This window comes from Diadema antillarum, unplaced genomic scaffold (assembly GCF_040938485.1).
Source record: "Diadema antillarum isolate AM-2024a unplaced genomic scaffold, OU_Dant_1.0 seq00001279_RagTag, whole genome shotgun sequence".
Classification (NCBI taxonomy): domain Eukaryota; kingdom Metazoa; phylum Echinodermata; class Echinoidea; order Diadematoida; family Diadematidae; genus Diadema; species Diadema antillarum.
The window spans coordinates 461,925-483,239 of record NW_027272059.1 but is presented as its reverse complement, the minus strand read 5'-3'; the positions used below and the strand labels follow the sequence as shown (position 1 = coordinate 483,239).

At 39.4% G+C, this 21,315-nt stretch overlaps 1 protein-coding gene across 1 annotated transcript in view; it reads right to left on the bottom strand.

Moving 5' to 3' along the window:
* Positions 1-20,452, bottom strand: part of LOC139745613 (dual E2 ubiquitin-conjugating enzyme/E3 ubiquitin-protein ligase BIRC6-like) — a 64,145-nt gene extending 43,693 nt beyond the window's left edge. Inside the window, exons 1-12 of the mRNA XM_071656013.1 lie at positions 20,034-20,452; positions 13,413-13,594; positions 12,235-12,363; positions 11,520-11,779; positions 10,970-11,015; positions 9,590-9,672; positions 8,984-9,104; positions 6,830-7,173; positions 6,171-6,247; positions 3,153-3,275; positions 898-2,418; positions 318-543 (exon numbers count right to left, since the gene is read on the bottom strand). Coding sequence (XP_071512114.1) covers positions 318-543; positions 898-2,418; positions 3,153-3,275; positions 6,171-6,247; positions 6,830-7,173; positions 8,984-9,104; positions 9,590-9,672; positions 10,970-11,015; positions 11,520-11,779; positions 12,235-12,363; positions 13,413-13,594; positions 20,034-20,208 — 3,287 coding nt within the window. The 5' untranslated portion in view covers positions 20,209-20,452. The remainder of the gene's footprint in view (positions 1-317; positions 544-897; positions 2,419-3,152; positions 3,276-6,170; positions 6,248-6,829; positions 7,174-8,983; positions 9,105-9,589; positions 9,673-10,969; positions 11,016-11,519; positions 11,780-12,234; positions 12,364-13,412; positions 13,595-20,033) is intronic.
* Positions 20,453-21,315: the final 863 nt, after the last annotated feature.

Here is a 21,315-nt window from a genome sequence, read left to right as displayed (position 1 = left end):
GTGGATCATCATCATCATAATCAGAAAGTCAACTCCTTTATATCACTACCATCCAGTAACAGTACACCATTTCCACTACAAAGTATTCCCTGCTTGCTCACTGCAAACGTGAAAAGCACCTGGACAGGTTGACCTCTTACTAGCTTTGAATTGCCTCATGTGAAGAGTGGCATTATGGATTTATGTCACACTAGACAACAGAAGCACCATGGTAGGTATTGCTCTGCCCCAAAACCATGTGGTTTCAAGTAAATGATATTCTTGGTATGACACAGAGGAGGAGAGACTTCAGGAAGACATATTCCATGGAGGCTCACCCATCAGGCTGGAGTTTCCAGGTGCGTGTATGCTGGAGGGCGTCTCCCTGCTGTCTCTGGTGGAGGTGCTGTGGGTGGCGGCGCTGCTGCTGCTCCTGCTGAATCTCTGACCAGCAGGGGGGCACCGTGGCAGAGAACCGTGGTACCAGGAGCTCAAACTTTGTCAGCTGGTGGAGTGTGCGTAGTGTGGAGATGGTCAGACTGGAGTTGATCACAAAATCTTTACCTGAGAAAGGAGTGGAGGAACATGTAGTAGATACACTCCTAAAAATACTGAATTGCACAATTGACATAAATCCCCAATGTTTATACTTTGTCCATTGTTCTCAGGGTATTAGAGCCGATACAAAACTCTACTTGCATCAAGCTAAGTTTAGGCAATGTTGGCATAAAACTGTATATTTCTTTGAGTAGGTACATGTATACATAATGCTTTGAAAGACATAGCAATACCAAATCCTCTATCAGCAAACAGAATATCCCTTTTTCCCCTTGAAAGCTTATGACACACTTGGTAATGACTACTGAAACCACAAAATGTTTGCAAGTGTGATGCATCACTCAATCCTAGTGCACTCACTTGACTTATCCACTGCCATGCTCAGCTTGTCATCCAGTCTGGATTGCTTGCCATGGTCGGTCTGGTCTGCTTTGCTGCTCCCTTTAGATTCAAACAATGCTTCCCCATCATTAACCACTAGGAAACTGATCCGCCCAGACCCAGTGCACACACACAGCCGTTCCATACCCGTACAGTACGTGAGGGCGACATAGCGGTTGGCACTTTCGTCAGGAGACAGAGCAGCCAGGTCAAACTGGGATGGCAAGACAGAGAGCAGTACTGAGAACGAAGCAGCATCAAATATGACTAGGCGGCCATCTTTGGCCAGAGCTGCCCATCTGCCTGGAGAGGGGGCAGTCGGTGCATCCATTTCATCTTCAGCAGCTGCACGAAGACCTACTGGATCCTCCACAGACAACTCTACTTCCTCGTCACTAGCCACATCGGTGACCCTTGACGGGAGAGGGGTGAGGTAGGTCAAGGAATCCTCAGGGGAACTGATTCTGTGGATGTGGCATGGCTCACTGTCTATTAACACCACCTGACTGTCACGCTTCAAGCGATACACCAGCACAAATCCACCTGATTCATTTGGGTGGGACGCATCATCTACATACTTTCTTTGGGAAGTCCTGGCATCATGTCCCGTTGAATGGAGTCCATCTACCTCATCCCCTCCTATACTTTGTTCCATATTGTTGGTATCACGGAATGAGCTCCCCTTATTCAAGTCATTTTGCACAGATTCCTGTGTTGTGTCCTTGCTAGACTTAACACCATCATCAGTCGAGTCCTTCTCAAAGATCTTGCCTGAGTGTGGGCTGAGGACCACCAGGAGATGCTGCTCATCAAGGGTTGTCCTCACTGCACTCACCCAGAGATCGTTGGTCTGCACTACTTCTGGCAACTCGATACACTGCACCACACTCACACTCATAGACACCTGCCTGCCCATGACAAAGCCGGACCCACTAGCAGCCGAGGGTGGGTTGTTGTTCACCATGGGCGAAAACTGAAAGTGAAGAGGATCATCGAGATCGCCATATCCCGTCAACTCATCATCCTCCAAGTCCAGCTTCTGTGTCTCTTGGGACAGAGTGAAGTACATGCTTTGCGTTTTGTGAAAGCTTGAGGACGATGCCTTGTCTCCAGACTTCTTTGCTACTGGCAGTGGTTGCCCCTTGTATACCAATCCGTACACCAGAAGATAATTGGTATACACATGTTTTTTCTGAGCGCTCTGACCTGCATCCACAGTGTCACCAAGGTATGCATCAGCAAAAACCATCTGTTGATTTGTGTTCCCACCAGTTCCTGCATCATCACCACCATCCTCCTCCTTGGTATCCTTACTGTTCTCACTCTCCCTACTGACAACCTCTTGGCCCTCCGTGTCGTCTTTTCGTATACTGACTCCCGCTACCAGACATGGGAAAGAAAGTTCTGCTGCTGCAGTCAGGTTTGCTATCCTGCTGCTGTTCATCAGACCAAGGGCTGAAACTACCACTCCATCTGATCCTGCTTGCTCTCCGTTCACACCTGGTGATTAAATAGATAACTTCCTCTTTTAGCGACTGATTTATCAGAATCACAACAAAACAGGAATTTATAGCGTTCAATACGAGTACTTACACAAGAAATGTCACTTATTGTTTCAATTTTTACTCTAAATAGTTTACCTTGATGAAAATTCTTTAAAATACTTCAAGACCTATAACCACATGATATCAAAACACTGAACATGCTGATATTTTGAGACAAGACATTAAAGGGATGGTACAGTATTGGTGGAGATGAGAATTGGGCTTTTAACTCTTTGCCAGATACCAAGAAAACACGTATGAAATAGTACAGAGCAAACCATTTAAAGAGGAATTCAAAGTTAATTTTATGAAAATCGGGTTTGGAATGACTGAAACATCCAAAAACAAAGTAAAGCAAAGCAATCGTAATAAAAGGAGGGTCTCACACTTTATTAGAATCGCTCTGTTTTGGATATTTCAGCCATTTAAAAACCAATTTTCAGCAAATAAACGATGAATTCTTCATGGAATTACATGCTCTTTCATATTTCATAGGAGGTTTCTCATTATCTCACCTGAAAATGTTAGAAACCTGAAGTTAGGTCTCAACCAAAACTATACAAATCCCTTTAAAGGCATGCATATTTCTCATTTCTATTATACAGGTTTGATTCAAACCATCTTGGTGAATCTGGACCTAAGAGTTTACAGGTTTGATTGACACATCTTCATGAACATGACATATCTTACCAGCATTCTGTGTCTGGGTGCTCTCATCAACAGATGAACCTTTGACCTCTGGTTTGCCCTCATCAGGAACCTTCCATGCACCACCAACCTCTATCACCTCCAGAGAACCAAATGCTCCTTTCTCTACACACACAAATGGGATTTCATAGGTACTTCAAATGTTCTTCAAAAGAAATTTCTGCCACTACCATATAATAACTCTTTTTAAGCATGACAAATCAATTCATGCCTTCCACTCATTAATCACCACACACTTCACAACTATTGTCTCTAAGAAATGTCCAACTACTGTAAAAGTGGAAATTTTCGCGGTGTTGAAATTTTTGCGCATTTCGCGCAACCCGAAACTAGCGCGAAAATAAAAGCATGCGAATATTTTTGCTCGCCATATGTTCCAGTAGTTGATGTCTTGATTCCGCGGAATTAAAAACACGCGAAACTCTTCTTATCCCACCGATCGCGAAAAATTAGTCGCGTGAAAATATCCACTTTTACAGTACTTTCAAAAGGATTCAAGACTGCATGAATTGAAATGGAAACCATGTCAATGAGAGTATCACAGCATTGTACAGTACTCTCCGCATAATCGGGTAGGCTCGGGCAGAGCGTTTCTTACCCGATTAAGCAGAGTACCCGATTAACGAAGAACAAAGAACGCATCTCATTCACAATTGACACACACAATGTGTATGTACATGCATTGTACACTGCACCAAACACTTACACTGTATGCTTAACACGCGTGCTTGCACAGCACATTATACATACCTCACACTTGCTCAGTGATGAGCAATAATTTACACTCTTTTAATGGACAAACAGGTCTTCAGAAAACTTTGTCGTTTGACTATAGACTCCTCTCTAACACGCAGGCGTTTTCCAAAATGAACACGTCTCTTTGGGTGCACTAGTCACGTACGACGTCGGGTTACTTTTCGAGAAATGACTGGGGAAAAGCAAAGTTATGGACCTGGCGCATGGCCTGATTTTCGTTGCAAACTTCTCGTATTGTGAATGTTGTTGCGGAGCAAGGGAAAAGCGCAAGTGTGTTCAACTCCTATCTGTCTATGCAATTGTGAGTGCCAGCTACATGTGTAATGTTCGTTATGTGTGGCAAGTCGGTACTGGTACATGTGTTTTCATGTTTAATCACTCCCCAAATGATCGGTCTTCTTTGCAAATTAAGCAGAGAATGCGATTAGCCATGGAAAATTTGACATTCATGATTTCTTAAAACGTTCTATCTGCGATAAAATGTAGGTAGAAACTAGAAATGTCGCTATGGCGACTGATGCCTCCGCCATAATGCATGATTCTCCCAATAGACGTATAGTACAATGTCTTCACATGTGTGATCCATGACAGTTTCACATAACTGGCAAAATATTGATATGACAGGTTTGTCAGAAATGACTTGAATATTCACTTTCCTCGAACTGGGTTTGCTAAAATTGTCGAAGAGTGCAGGTGCACATATTTGGGGAATTGAGAATTTTTACTTGAATTCTGACAGACCCTTTTATAAGTTTATGCATTGAGTAATTTCCAAGGTATGAAGAAAGAGTTAATTACAGTACAAAATAGATTTTTTTTTTTTTTTTTTTGGGGGGGGACGCATGGAAACCTGGCCTTTGACCCTTAACCCCTGACCTTTGACATTCTGGCTGGAAATTTCCTGGAGAATCTCCATTAGGTAATGCATGTATATATTAAGTTTGAAAACTAATAATGCAAGCATTTCATATATTAGTGTATGAGGGAAACAGTAAAATATTGAGGAGTTGACCTTGACCTTTGACCCCATGACTATTGACCTACGACCCCTAAATTCCCTAGATAATCTCTGCCAGTCAGTACATGTGTATGTACCAAGTTCTATGAAGATACATTGAACCATTTGTGAGAAAAGTGATATTACAACATTTTCACCTAACCTTTGACCTTTTGACCTTTGACCTTATGACATGAAACTCTCTCTGGAGAATCTATATGCAGTAGTACATGTCTGCACCAAGTTTCAAGAAAATACCTTAGGGCATTGCATAGATATTGGGGAAATAGCAACATTTTTGCATTTGACCTTGACCTTTTGACCTTTGACCTCTTGCCAATGTCACTAAAATCTACTCAACTAATTGTCCCATCATACATCATCCTTGGACCAAGTTTGGTGAAAGCTGCTTCATCCAGTTTTGAGTTATCACGTAAACAGATAAATTTCAGGATTTGACCTTGATCTTTGACCTTTGACCTCAGTCCGATTTCACTAAAAAACTAATCAAGTAATTGTCCCATCATACATCATCCTCTGACAAAGTTTGGTGAAATTTGCTCGATCCAGTCTTGAGTTATCGCGTAAACAGATACAATTTCATGATTTGACCTTGACCTTTGACCTTTGACCTTTGGCGGATTTCACCCAAAATCTAATCAACTAATTGCCCCATCATACTTTATACTTGGACCAAGTTTGGTAGAATTCAAGTCAATATTACTCAAGTTATCACGTAAACGAAAGCGGACGGACGTACGGACGGACGTACGGACGTACGGACGTACGGACGTACGGACGTACAGACGTACGGACGTACGTACGGACGGACGGACAACCCGAAAACATAATGCCTCCGGCACCCCTTCGTGGCGGAGGCATAATTAGATTAGAAGAAAATTATTTTCCCATTTATGCGGAGAGGCAACCCGATTATCAGGTAACTTTAATGTGCATTGGAACTGATTTTGACATTACTACCCAATGAAATGGAATACCCGTTTAAGCGATACCCGATTACGCAGAGAGTACTGTACTCCAGTACCAATCTTGACATTGTGAGATCATAATTTCAACACCAATCTGGCACACACTCTAGGAAAATTTATTGTCATTATCATTTCATCTGTTGCTGAGTCATCTGTAGTAATGATTTGCATAAGATATCAATCTTGTGCCATTGTTTATTGAGATCAAAAGAAGACCTTTATGTTTGTTTGGGAAGCAAATATTACTCAAAGTCCTACCTCGCTCAGATTCCTCAGTAGAAGGATCCTGCTTAGGGGCTTCTGACTTGGAAGAAATTTCGGGTCCATTCTTTGAGCTGCAGATTAAAGCAGTGATATAAAAAGATATGTCATATTACTGTACAAAATAACTGAAGCAAAACTGCTTCTTTGAAGAGTAAATCTGAATAGACTTTTCCAAAACAGACATTGACAGAGTTTTTAGGGGGAATGGTACCCTCAGAGAGTTTGACTCTTGATTACTTCAAGGTGACAGTAAAAACACAATTCTGAAGGCTTCATATAGACATGATCTTATTTGATTTACACTACCATGGAAAATGTATTTTCATAGCCTAGATATGCAAGTTGTGTAATTCAAAGACATTAACCATACATTTCTATCACTGTTTTGTTTTGTTTTGTTTTGTTTTGTTTTGTTTTGTTTTGTTTTGTTTTGTTTTGTTTTGTTTTGTTGTTTTGTTTTGTTTTGTTTTGTTTGACTACCACACTTTTCTTTATCCAAGATATAAAAATCTACTTATTTGTCTTGCCACTGCTATAATTCTCTTCAATGGATCTGAAACATGGCTCAGAGTGAAAATTATTGCAAGAAAATTAAGCTCAGCTAAAGACTTAAGAATATCAACAGGTCATAAAGTTGAGAGCATCACACTGACTTTTCATTTGGTGCAGGCTCTTCCTTCCCCTGCTGGTTGCCTCCGCTGCTAATACTGCTACCACTGGTTGTGCTACTTGTGGTACTACTACTTGTGCTGCTGCTGCTGCCACTGCTGGTACTGGATACTGGCACCTCCGGTTCCACCCATGCCTGCTTCACTCTCTTGGGCGGTTCCACATCCACAATGACTGGCGACTTGCCCTTGACAGTAGCATCCTTGGGGTTGACAAAGAATTTGGTGGCCAGCTTGAGCTGGTTGCTGACCTCCCAGACACAGATGCAGCCGGACTGGGTGGAGGTGGCCATCAGGGGGGATTTGTTACCTTCACTTACACAGGAGATCTGAGTTTAGACGGACAAATGGCTTACATAGGTCACACACTTGGAACCAGTTACAAGATAAAATCTATCTTTAAAAATTGATTAGCACAGCATTGTTATTGCCAGAGTGCCAATGAGGGGCAAGTATGAGACAAAACCTCCTATCTCTTTATTCTCCCATCCCTCCTCTCACTTATATGAATTGGAACAAACTAACGTGGCAAAGTAATGTTTCTTTCATTTAGCTGTTATTCACTCAAGACTTCAAGAAAGGGTAAAACACACGACAAACACACACACATTTTTTTCCAAAAGTTTTAATTTCATCCAAATTATGTAATGAGCCTTCTTGTCAATTTTAATGTTCACAACACACACACACACACACACACACACACACACACACACACACAAAATCAGACATTCCATGTTCATTTTTACATATAAATCAACTGAGTAATTCAAGAGAATTGACGAATATCTAAAACACCAAGGTGAAACATTGAATCAGGTATTCTATACACAAGTAACAACAGAACACACACTCCCAGAAGAAAGACTGGGATCACAGCGATCACATCACAAACTAGAGAGGGGCCGTCAAAGGCGGCAGACCCACGCCTAAAGTACAAAGTCGGGGTAAACATAATGTGCATTCGGTCATCTACCAGAATTCAGTCACTTAATTGCTAGTGTGCTTTATCACCAGCCAGTGAGTTCTACCAAAGATCGTACACTTCAGTGTACGATCTTTGGTTCTACAGTCACATCACACGCAAATCACATCATTTCACATACGGTAACACTCATTCACAACAGGAAAGTCCTTTAGTCTCCTCCCAAAATCCATCGAAAATCCCAAATTCCACCGTCAAGTGCAGAATCGGAACTTTTCCAAGCGGGCGCGAATTAAGTCCAGTTTTAAGAGTATTGTCTACGCGACGGGTCGCCGAAAAATGCTAAAAATCGAGAAATACGCCGTTTTCTTGCGGGATATTTTGATTTTAGCAAGCCGAGAGTGTGATGATATCAAAGGTCGTATGAGTGTACGATCTTTGATGGTATCCACAAAAGCGCAAAAGAAAAACAAAATTTACGTACCCCCTAGGCAATTACCCCTATGATTTATGGTGTCTACGGAAATTATTCAATGCAAGGGTTGAATGCAAATGTCTACTGCACCAGTATTCGGTCACCAACGAGCGCCGCAACGTCCCCGATGCAATTTTGCACCAACGGTGTAGAGCGCGATGCATTTTCAGCGGCCTTGCACACGCATTGACATTGAGCGCACATATCGTGCAGTGTGACTGCGACCGAGCAAATGCTCCTCCAACGAAAAAAACAATCAATGTTAATTTGAAAAATCATCAAAATACGGGCCAGTTTGTGACGACGGAGAACGAACTTTCATAAATCTAAAAGGACATAGTCCCTCAAACAGGCCTAAACGTAAATTTCGGAATTCTTACGAACATTTGAGCAGCGAAGTCGGATCGTTTGGAGTTTATGTTTTCGTATGGTAGCGGAAAATCGCAAAGTGAGAAACGGGAAATTTTCGGAGTGGTCACTATACCATAGGGTCAAAACTTCAAGGTCACACAGAATTTGCAAGGGTCAACCGATTATCACCAAAATCTAATCGATTCTTTCCTGCCATTATCTAAACATCCCCTGAACATTTCGTGCAAATCCGTTTACCCGTTCTCTTGTTATCTTGTACACAAACAAACAAACAAACAAACAAACAAACAAACAAACATACGGAACCCTTTACATAACCCCCTGCCGATTTTCATCGGCGTGGGTAACTAGAGAACGAGAGTCTCACCTTCTCTTTCTCATGGTGAACTTGCGCAGGGCCCGTGGCCAGAGTGACTGACAGGGGTACATTGTGGGTTGGTTCCCCTCTCACAAAGGGACAAGTTGGGGAATGTCTCTCATGTTCAGACCTGTACAGTTGGAGAAAATAATTCAGGGCTTCAATCACATGCAAGGGGTGCAAATTGCAGAGTGCATCAAACTAAATTGCAAGGTCCAACATACTGGATTTAAAAGTAGCATGTGAAGTGGATGAAAAGTTTTAAAGTCAATTCAACTCAATTCGATACCTTTTTTCTTTTAACATCAATTCATAGCCTGAATTGTGAATAAATCACAGTGTTAACAAAGGATATGAAGTACACATAAAATTATAAGGACAAATACAATAGCTTCACATTCAGGCTTGATAAGAATTAAAGTGAGTAACAGTATCCTAAATTGTCTTGCTGTTAGACTAAGGTAATGCAAAGTGCTAGAGTATTTGCAGTGAAATCGAGTTGAAAAATGTTTTGATTTGAGTTGCTGATGTTTGGAAACACTGCAACAGGGTTTTTAAGAATTTCTAAATGACTGCTTATGAAAACATTTACTACCTGTAAAAATGCAAGCTTACCAAGGCTCATCAGTAGGCTCCCAACAAACCAAGCACACACTGCATGTAAAGCACATGGCACGGTCATCCCCTATGGAGGAAGGCTGTCAAACAAACAAAAGAGTTTTGACATCAGGTTTGGGAACACGATTGTGCCTGTCATTTCAAAACAGAACAAGTAGTGATGTCTCTTTATATACGTTGATATTTTTTATGTTGAAATTTTATCATTTTGTTCCTGGTATTCAGACTGCCTAACCTTATGTGGTTTACTTGTAATGCAGCACAATGCTTTCACTTATTTCCTCAATGGAAAAAAAAAATCTAAAACAAGCAGTCAAAGAGAAAACAGTAACTCTAATGACATGTACTTGAAGGAATCTAGAAAACTTCATCAGGATTGTCGACCATATGACTAACAGACATGCCCCTGGTCATCAGTGTGCTGCTAATACGATCCAGAGTGGGATTAGTGCTTACCTTACAGTATGCATGACACTTTTCTTTGTGGAACATTAACACAGAACAGCTATACCATATGTCCAAAAGAAAATTTAAAAAAATACAACGGGACCCTACACAAGGGTAACTTTAAAAATAGTGAATCAATCCAAATACAATTTCAGGGTATGAAACTTAACTTATTACCCACATCTTACAGAAAATCCCATCCGATTTGCTTCAGTGGTCAAAAAGAAATGAGGATTTTTGTAGAGCATGTCAGGAATCCCTTCCCTCCATGTTCTGTCCATTGTGTTCGTACATCAATATGCAGCTCCAAAAGCATCCAAGTGCTAAACTTGGAAGAATCAGACCCATGACATGCTTTACAATGATTCACATTTCTCTGTAACCACTTAACCAAATTGAATGGGGTTTTCTGCAAAATGTAGCTAAGATGTTGTTTTCTAAGACCCTGAAATAGCATTCAAACAATTAAATCATATGAGAAGTTATCAATGCGAATATCCGGTTGTACTTTTTTGGGGAGACAAACTGTATATCACAACTTTCAATTTCCTGAAGGAAAAAAAAAATGTGTGTGATAAACTGAAACAACTTCCAAATAGCAATACCAATAACAAACTTGTGGCTATGCCTAAAGCAAGTTCATACAAAAAGTGCTTCTTGTACATCAATAATGCAATAGAAAGACAATACAAAATATGAATAAGTAAACAAACAAAAAACAAAAAGCATAACAATCATGATGTGGTCAAAAACAGAAGCAATCTACATTGGCATGTGCTTGAATAACTAGCTAAATACTATGTTGACTAGCACAAGGGTTGCCTCAGTCAGAATCAACAACCCTGTCAAATTAAACTGGCAATGCATGTGCTTCACCAAGCAAAATACACTTTGTACCGGTATTTGACTTTGTTCCTATATGACACCCACCTGATGATAGAAGCCAGCCTGTGCCATAGGTTCTGGGAGAGCCCATCTGTGTTAAATACAATGACAGTAGTATATACCACACGACTTTTACATAGCAGCCATTAATATGCATCTAGTAATAACGACACATGAAACATGCTACAGTCACAGTAGTATCCTTCTCAGGAGTACTTGGATCAAAGTTGTTGTTGTGTTGTTGTTGTTTTCCTAGGACTGTCTCACTTAGCCAAGGTCATTTTTTTTTTTTTGGGGGGGGGGGGGGGGAAGGGGAAAACAAGAAAGATTAACTGTTGCACAAGGGGACAACATCAAAATTGGGAGAATCCCCTAAATCTTCAAAACATTTTTGTAACTTCATGACATTAACTATTGCGTTTGAGTAAAAAGCATCCATACATCTTAAGCAAAATTACTTGAGGTTTGAAGATATCACTAATAATATTACTTGTCACAGTTACTCACAAAATAGAAATATAAACATGTAAGTAATGAGCTTTATACTTTGGTATGCTTTCTCTCATGGGGTTTAAAATAACAAATGGACTTTTACTTGTAGTCCATGTGAGGCCATTGAGCAAAGGTCTGCCGCCGACTGGCCTCGCTGTACATTTGGGATTTTTCAATGGTGGTGTCTCCCCCAATGACAAGGGGCTCAGCTCCATCGGGGTGCAGGCCCTGTAGACGATCCAGGATGGCAGTTGAAATGGGCAAGGCTTGGACCCTCTGGTGGGACTGACAGAGTGCCATGACTAGAGAATCCATCACCTTCTTCAGTGTGCTGTGTGGGAGACGCAGGTGGACAGTGGCCCACTGGAGACACAAACAGGCAAAGCAGTTTGATTAGATATAAAACTTCAAAACAAATAAGGTGATAGTTATAGATGTCATATAATTAGATAAATGTTTAACAGTGAAATAAGTGAAACATTCTAATAATTTTACAAGACATAAAACCAATAGGAAGTCATCCAAAAGGCACAGGTATTAGAAATAGACATTTTGTCTGAAACCTTGTTTCATGTGTGAATATATCTTCATGCCAATATATCATAAAAGTATTGAAAATGCTGAAAGTTACAAGTTCCTATTTTACTAAAGAATTTAATAACAGGAGGATGAAGTCTCAAAAATTGCAGTGTACAGCAGAGTGATGACTTAATTATGACAAAAATAAAGAACAGCAGGGGCAGGAAGGAGCTTATCATTCACTTGGTCTTATCAATCCAGTTGTTGAAAAGCAGCTAAGTTCAAATGTTGGTCCTTACCTTGGTGATCTTGTGATAGGCGTGGTCATTGGGGAGTTTGTATCGTTCCAGCTCTTCTTCCAAGTCGTCCATCACTGCCTCAGCATTGGCAATTTTGGTCTTCCTGAGACAGGCGAGCAACTGGCTTGCCTGCAGACATCAAACACAATGTTTAGGACTATTGGTGCTAGAAAATGGTACATTAAAACCACAAATCAACTGTCCTTCACTCGCGAGGTAATAATACATGTGAAAACACAGTGCATTCTCCTTGAATATGAGACTGAAATATTAAAGGAAATGTATGGTTTCAGTTGAGATTGGGCTTCAGCTTTCCAACGTTTTTTTATTATAATTTTTTTTGTAGAAAATGAGAAATCTCTTCTTTTTTTTAATGAATATATAATATAAACAAGCATATATTTCTAGGAGGAATTCAAAGTTTATTTGATGAAATTGGTTTGAAATGGCTGAGATATCCAAAACAAAGGAATCCTAGTAAAAGGTGAGACCCACCTTTTAATAGGATCGCTTTTGTTTCACTTTGTTATTTTGATATCTCAGCCATTTCAGATCCAATATTCCTCAAACACACTTTCAATTCCTCTTAGATTTGTATGCTCTGTAACATTTCATAGAGTGGTTTCAAGTATCACGCAAAACGTTAAAATCTGAATCCTCGACCGCAACCAATACTATACCATCCCTTTAATATCAGAGAACACCAGTATTATAATGTGTTTTTAGTATCACACAGGATAGAGGTAAACAAACTTTGCCCGAAGTGAAACAATATACCAGTATATAGCAATGCATTTCTTCGAAGGAAACCCCCATTAATCCACATGATAAACATATTTTTGAAAGACAGCTTAATACCACTACCTGATGTAGAAAGTCATGACATGAATCTGTTCCTTGCCTTTATTGCACCAAATTTCTTGTCAAACTTTTTATCATGGGCAACTGATGCACCGTGCATGAATGAAATGGCTGATGCTCTATCATATTATTACCATATGTTATGTTCTGTAGGAACTTAGTTTACAACATGCATCAACCAACAAATAAATACATGCACACTCAGTCAGCAACTACGAAGAATGAATACAACTGATGGGTTGCTGGCAGTTTGATGAGATAGAGATCATAGGCTAAGCTAATGACAACTACTGATATAGGCAAGTGTATCTTCTCACCTCAGAATATGGGATCTCCACCATGACATTGTCAAAGGTGCTGGACACAGGTGTTTGCAGGGCAGAGTCCAGCAGCAGCACCCCACCAAGATCCTTCCTCAGGCCCACAGCATGGCCATCGGTCAGGAACAGCTGGTCTGAGTCACTGACATATCGGCATTCCACACTCCTACCACTGGGAGCTGTACAGGAAAACAAAAACAAACATTGATTTGATATACAAGTAAATGGATAGATGATTAGAGGATAGATAGATATGTAGATCTATAGATAAATAGATAGATAGATAGACAGATAGATAGATAGATAGATACATTTGTAGATAGATAGATAGACAGACAGATAGATTTAAAAAGAGAAAAGATATTTTTGAAGAGTTCAAAATGTTCAGACAGTATCAAAATAATGCTACAAGCTATACACACAAACAAGGGTCTCCTTTCTGACATGACTAATTACATCCTGAGAATAGTATTGGCATTAGGCATTCTAGGCTCACTGCCAAGATCTATTATTGCGTTGCAAGCTAATGATAAGCCTGTAAATCCACCATTATAGACATACATTATGTATTCATGTAACAATACACAAAGTACATTATACACTTGAAACCATGCCCATTTTGTGCACTCTGTATGCACAGTATCGTCTATTCTCTGTCAGAAACACAGGGCAAAATAATGACGATGACAAGAACAACAATAATAATAATAAATGAATAAATAAATCAATAGAATAAGTTAATGGGAGTACATATATTGTGCATCAATCCGGACTAATACTATTTACAAATATACATGTACTAGGACACAGCCTTTTATGTTTCTCTTAATATCCCTTCTACATGTTTACTTTGGGGGATAAAATATCAATGAGATAAAGGATGCATGCGTCATGGTCTCAAAACATACTTTAAAAATAACATTTTTTTTCAAAAGAAATACATTCCTGTTTCTTTTCCAATTACAATATTGTGTACAGACATGACAAAACAGATGGCATACTGTGTACATCCCACAAGACTTACAAAGTTTGTAACAATCCCTTGTGTAACATAAGTGAAAATCCTTTTTTGTTTAATAAGGTGGTGTATTTAGAGTAAGAAACACATTATGAGAGAGTTAACAATTAACTTACCTTTGCAGTTTTGTTTTACACACTTAGGAAAATATAAAATGTACAGATCCAAGTGTACTGTCGTAAGTCACATTTTGGTTTAATCTTCTAAAGAGAATTGATTATTTGGAGATTTATATCAATTTTTTGGCTTCTCTCATTTCCTACTACCAACATTTGGAATGGATGTGATACTCATATTTACATTAGATTTTCCATATCAATGCAAAAGCAAACCAAAAGTTACAATAAATATGGAAAGAAATGCACAACAAAAATCATGTTACACATGTTCATACTTCTACAGTCATCACAACATGATACAAAGACTACATGTCACTGTTCGAGCCACATGTTTCTGCTCACATCAATTACCAGGGGCCTGTTGCATAAAACTTTTTTACCTGAGAAAAACTCTCGTTGATATTCAACAGTTTTTCCTGTGTAAAGTCAATGGGGGAATCATACTAAAAGCCCGGTCACACAGCGCTTTATGGCTTAATCACGGCCGAAACACGTCAAAAAGTGGTCTCCCGTGAAGCAGACGATGTTGTTCGCGTTGATGTTGAGTTTAAGACGAGCTATGGTCGATTTATAGACGTGGCAGGACGCGGGGAAAAATCAGAACGGCGTCGGATGCGGTAAAAAGTTTTGAACTGCTCAAAATGTTATTCCGCGGACAACCACGGGCGGTACACATGGTAAAGACATGCAACACACGTGAAACACATGTGATAATCCATGTTCCAGCAGTGATTAAAACTTGGGGAGACGCGGTAAGACGCGAAAGTTTAGCCGTCTGTCACGGGCAGAGCACAGTCACCTGACGCGTGTTACGTGTTGGTATCACGGGAAATAGCGTGTGTTTAGCGGCTTATCACTGACAAATGGATTTTTCCGCGTACATACACGTGGCTGGACGTGGTTAGCCGTGCTTAGGCAGTACTTCAGCAGTGGAACAGCCGCCAACGGCCATACCCCGTACAAAGCACGGCCAAACCAAAATTGACCAAAAAATTACCACTTACGACCACGTCCACCAGATTTTCATAACTTATTGAACGTGATTTAGATGTGGAGTGCTGTGTGACCGGGGCTTATCCCGAGTTTTCAGTACTTACCAGAGTTTTTCTCAGGTTTAATAAACATTTTATGCAAGAAACCCCTGAGTACCAAACCCACTGCCAAAGGCTACAGTATGCATGCAATGATTACAATGTACACTGTGGACTCTGTAATCCACCATGATCATCACCACGTGAGTACATCCCATGGCTTCCTGTCTTTAGCTATTTACAAGAGACATGACTGTATGATAAGACAGAGTCACACAGGTCATACATACAACTCACATATGAATATATTTCACAACACTGTCCTTCCTCTTTCCTCAACACAAGCCTTTACAACATTGAGCATGCTTACTGTACTATGAGATAAACTGTGATCACATTTGATGCATAATCTACATACAATGGTTCATGTATTATAAAACTGAATATGGAAAGTATTTAAACTGGGTGTGGGTACATTAATCACTTACGGTACCAGGAAAAAAAAAATACCCCAAAAATGAATATTCAAGACATCGGACTATTGAAATGAGGTGGTTTTGTGTGCCACAAATATCATCTTTTTCTTCTTTCATTCAAAATAGTATGTATATAATCTAAGTAAATTCAACACATTTTTTTTTTTCGAAATTAGCAACACACATATAAAATCAACATAAAGTTATTTTCTTCATAAAAGTTAGAATGATTAAGCAAAACAGTCAAGGTAAATACAATGGATGTACCTATGTGCCAGGTATTATTGTGTACACTAGAATATGCATGTATCCAGATCTGTACATTGTATTCATATTGTCATACTCTCATGTTCATGCAAATAGAGATGTACGTTATGCAACACTGCACACTGGCACTGGTCCGATGGTCCCTGACCAGTAACAATTGCTGTTGGACCAGTAACTTTTTAACCTTGATAGGTCTTGTTTGTTTGTTTTTTTTTTCTGATTCCAACACACACTATTATATCTCTGCATGATTCTCTTGTTTTCCATGTAAATATAATGTGCAATAAAATGTCACTTTGGTGAATTTTTTTTGGGGGGTTAGCATGTGGAATAAATAAATCAAATTGATTGAATTAAAAATGTCAGTATACCCCAGGGTGGTCAACAACTTGAAATTTGAGCATGTTGCAAGCTCAGAATCTGAGAATATAGCAGAATATCATGAGCACGTAGTAAGTATATTTTGCAACTTATTTCTTTGTGCTGCTTACATTCAATGTTCTCTCTCATGTTTTCCACACAAATATCTAAGTATCACGTATAATCACAGCGTAGTTTGATGTTTCTTATGTTTTGCACATGTTTTTCACATGTCTGAATACATTTTATTTTGAGCTTGTTGCAAATTCTGGAGGATGTTGCACAACATGTTGCTGGCTTTTGAGGATGTTGCGCAAGAATTTCAGCATGTTGCAGTGACATGCTGAAACTCCTTGTGGACTACCCTGATGCCCTCAACAATGGCACAAAGCTTGGGCATGCTCTGCAGGCTTCTTTTTTTTTCTTTTCTTTTTTTTGTCTACTCAAAAGGAATAAGTAAAAATTTACATGTTTTAGTGATGAAATTTAATACATCTTAAAAGTGATTGCAAGTGATAATACGCTACCATCAGGTTCATCAGCTTCTGTTAATGTTAATATAGACCCAAATCACAATTCGAAAACAAGTGTGGCATTTAAACATAAACATGTGATGAAACAAATGCAACTCAGAGAACATGGTAATTCTAAAGCCAAGAGTCTTATTTATCCAATGTCTGCAAAGCAACTGCTAACTATTGTCAAAAGTACACATAGCACATTACAGAACAGCGTTCAGTGAGTATCATGTACGGTATGTATGCATTCCCAATGCTTGCTTTCTTTTGCAACTTAGTCTTCCAAGAATCCACTTTAAGCTTGACAGCTTGAGCAAGTACTCAGTGCTTTTTAAGCCATGGCTATCAGAATGTTCTAAAGACCCTTCACCTTTAGGTTTTAATTACAGAAGGAAAGCATGTTCTTGTACTAAATTACAGCACAGCTACAATCAGAAATATCTGCAGGATGATAAACTTGCCTGTAGCCTGACCAAACGCCGTGCAAAGCAAGGCGTCTGACTGGGAACCCACACACCAACTGAGCTAGACCCCTCACACAGCTACAAAACTTTTGAAAATTTCTACATTCTAGGACAAATTTTATGTTATACTCGTGTGGAGTTAGAGCATGGTATAAACATATCATTCCATAGCAAGCCCATAGCAAGCAGGTGTGTGTGAGGGTGTTTGTGTGAATGAAAGAAGATTGTGAAAAATATGGTTATAAGACAAAGGTGAAAGAATAAAAAGAGAAAGGATAGGAAAAGGGGGAAAGGAAATGAATGAAAAGATGCTGAAAAAGGCAAACCTAGAAAAATGAAACAAAAGGTTTATAAAATAGAACATACACTAAAAGTGATAACAAAAGATAATGGGAAAGTTAAACTTGTATTATAAAGGAAAGTAAGGAAGAGATGAATATGTTTGAAAAAAGTAGAAAGCAAAGATGAAATAAAGAGTGAAAGCAAAAGAGCACTAGGCCAAGGTACAATAACAGAATGAGAGATGAATCAAAACTGGATGATGGCAAAGATGAATAAGAAGGAAGAAAAGAATTATACAGGTTGAAGAGGAAATAAAGAAAAGGATACATGAGAACGAAACACAAGAAAAAGATATTGGAGAGGAAAGAAAGGAAAGCAACACTTGTGTACAGCAACAGGGCTGTGTAGAGTTAGTTACATGTAGATGGAGGCAAAGATAATCCATGAAAGAAACAAAGAACAATTTGGCAGAAAGTAGATTGAATAGGAAATTGAGAAAGTATGAAAAGAAAAAACCCACGAAAAATGGTTACTAGGAAGGAAAGGGATAGTTAGGAATACCTGAAAATGAAAGAAAACATAGAAAAGAAAAAGAAAAATATGTAAACAGGCTGCACACATACACACTCAACTGCTTTGTGTAGAAGCTATACAGCTGCTACTGCAAAATTTGGCTGAGGAAAAGGAAAATCAAACACACTCTAGCTTTTCAAAGACACCATAGAAAAAATCACTGTGATCGCTACATTCAGATCAATCAATTGACCTTTACTGCATGCGCTGAACATCATATTGTGCCAACTGCTAGAACACAGAGCAGCATTTCAAGTAATCGAGATTTTCCGACAGCGACAGTTGTACAAATGTTAAAACTCAACATTTAACGTCAATTACCGTATAGTTGCCACTTGCGTGTATTTCCTATGCACTCCGGATTGGTGAACTAATGATAGGCACTGAATCAGTTCGCCGCCCACAACGCGCCAGCACGTGTGTTATACAGATACACACACTTCAAAGTAGGATGCATTGTGCAACATCGCGTTTGAAAAACTTTGTTAATCTGCCACCTGAAATCCATTCGAAATCAATAACATTCTTGCATCAAAAATGGTTTTGTCACCTGTTACATTGATGGTAAAATACATTTGGATTCAAATCATTTGTGTTTTTATGGAGGAAAAGGTGAAGAGGAATGTCTTTTGAGAACGATGAATATCTGTCGCCCCAGCTGATCTCTGATCACGGCGCGCATTACAGTGGCGAATCCAGAGGGGGGACGCAACCGGCGCACGCCCCTCCCTTTATTTTTCGTTAAAAACAATAGAAATAAAAAAGAAGAAAAAATGAAATGAAACCCGGAAGTGGCACCAGAAATATTAGTTGCGCCCCTTTACAGATTTCCTGGATCCGCCCCTGCATTACATGCAATGTGAATGTCTGGTGACTTCAGGTAGTGGCGACTTAATGGTAATCGATATTAGAGTCTAGAGACTGAGATGCAATAGCAATTATTCTAGTTTAGAGACAAGTCTACTGGATAACTAGGCTATAGGGTGAGTTTGTTGGCTGAGTTTGTGCATGTTTCGAAATCGATCGACAGGGTCAAGGAGGTGCAAAAGTACACGACTAGCGCCCGAAATTTATTGTGTCACAACTGCTAGTGCTACAAGTACAACAACAAGGCTACGCGCTACTGCAGTATCAGTAAATTTATCTACCACAAAAGCAAAAGCTGTTGCTGGAAATTGACATAGGCCTAAATTAAACTTGAGATGATGCAGTAACTTTCATAAGCTTGGATAGTTATTTCCTCTGGAAATCCCCTCAAACCTCCCATCCCATTTTGAAGACAAACTATGCCGGAAGCACGCCAGTAGGTCGCAATGAGCAAGATAAAGCAATCGTGTATTGATAATATGCGAGCCAGCAGCATGCATGCAGCATTTCACAGTCTTGCTCTGTTTGCGAGTGCGAACTGCAACTTCACGTTCCAGTAATAGTATGAAGTCTGTACTCATCTACACTGTAACAACACAGTACGATCGTGATTGCAAGAGAGATTAGGCTGCATCATGTCTACCTGAAAGGGATGATTTCTTGATAATAATCCCCGAGTTGACGTCCAAGACTTTAATGCTGGGTTCTTTAGTAATTGCTATTACAGTATTTAGCCTTGGATGATAAGCAATCCCGACCGTCTGCTCTCCAACAGCAAGGCTTCCATCTTCTTCGACGCTCCATCCCCGAGTAGCCATTGCTGATGAGTGACGTCACTCATGTGTAGTGCTGGAGAGGGTCGTTGCGAATATTGCCTAAACCATTCACCTATAATTATGCTGTTATTCACACAATAATATGCAAAATTTAAAATAAAACGTCCAGAATGAAGATCAAGTAGTCAGTTGGGGAGCAATCAGCGCGTCAGTTCCCTCGTAAACATCCACAATTGCACTGAAAACACGCAAAACATGTAGAAAATGTTGACCTAGCCCTCCCGTTCCGTGGGTGCGAATGGCAATGACTTGCCGCAGGTGGCGCTGCATCGGCATTTGCATTGGCAAAACTGACATGTCATCGCATATCAATTTTTTATGATGATAAAAAAATTATTGATATACATGACTAAAAACAACAAAAAGAGTCATTTTATCTTTTTCGTGTTTGCTTTAACTTTTGTTCTTTCATTCATGAAAGTAAATGTGATTCTGTTGTTTTTTTCAATTCTTGTAAGCTCTCTTAAGACTAAAAGGTAACAAATCTTCGATCCTCTGACTTCTGCTCTAACCTGACTCAATAATTATATTCAGATTTTCCATAAATCTTTCTACATTACCTTTGATTGTATATGTTGTAATAAGTAAAATATGTGGATGCAAAGTAAGAGAGGATAATATGACATTATTGAAGTGTGATCCATCATTTCATTATTATTCTAATTTTCTTCATATGGTACCTCTTAATAATCGAATGACTTTTGATCAATAGTGATGTTATGAATTGATATTTGACTATTTATTTAGTAAGCAAAATCAGTTACATCCTGCATTTACATGTAGTTGACTGTAGTAGGCATATTAAAATTGATGCTCTCTCCTCAGGTTTGTGTATTAACCCTAACCGCTTTGGGATGTTTTGAGCTGTAAAAATGGGGGGGGGGGGGGGGGGGGGGGGGGCATTGATCTCAGTAACGCAACGTCCAATGAACTTGAAATTTTACTTGCTGATAGGGCCTAATTCTCTATGTGCTGAATCTGGGCCCTGTTTTATGACGTGTTATAATTGATTGTATACATGTAATTGATTTCTGTTATAAGTCTATGGCAGCCTGTGTGGTAAGGGATAATTGATTATATCTTTTGATA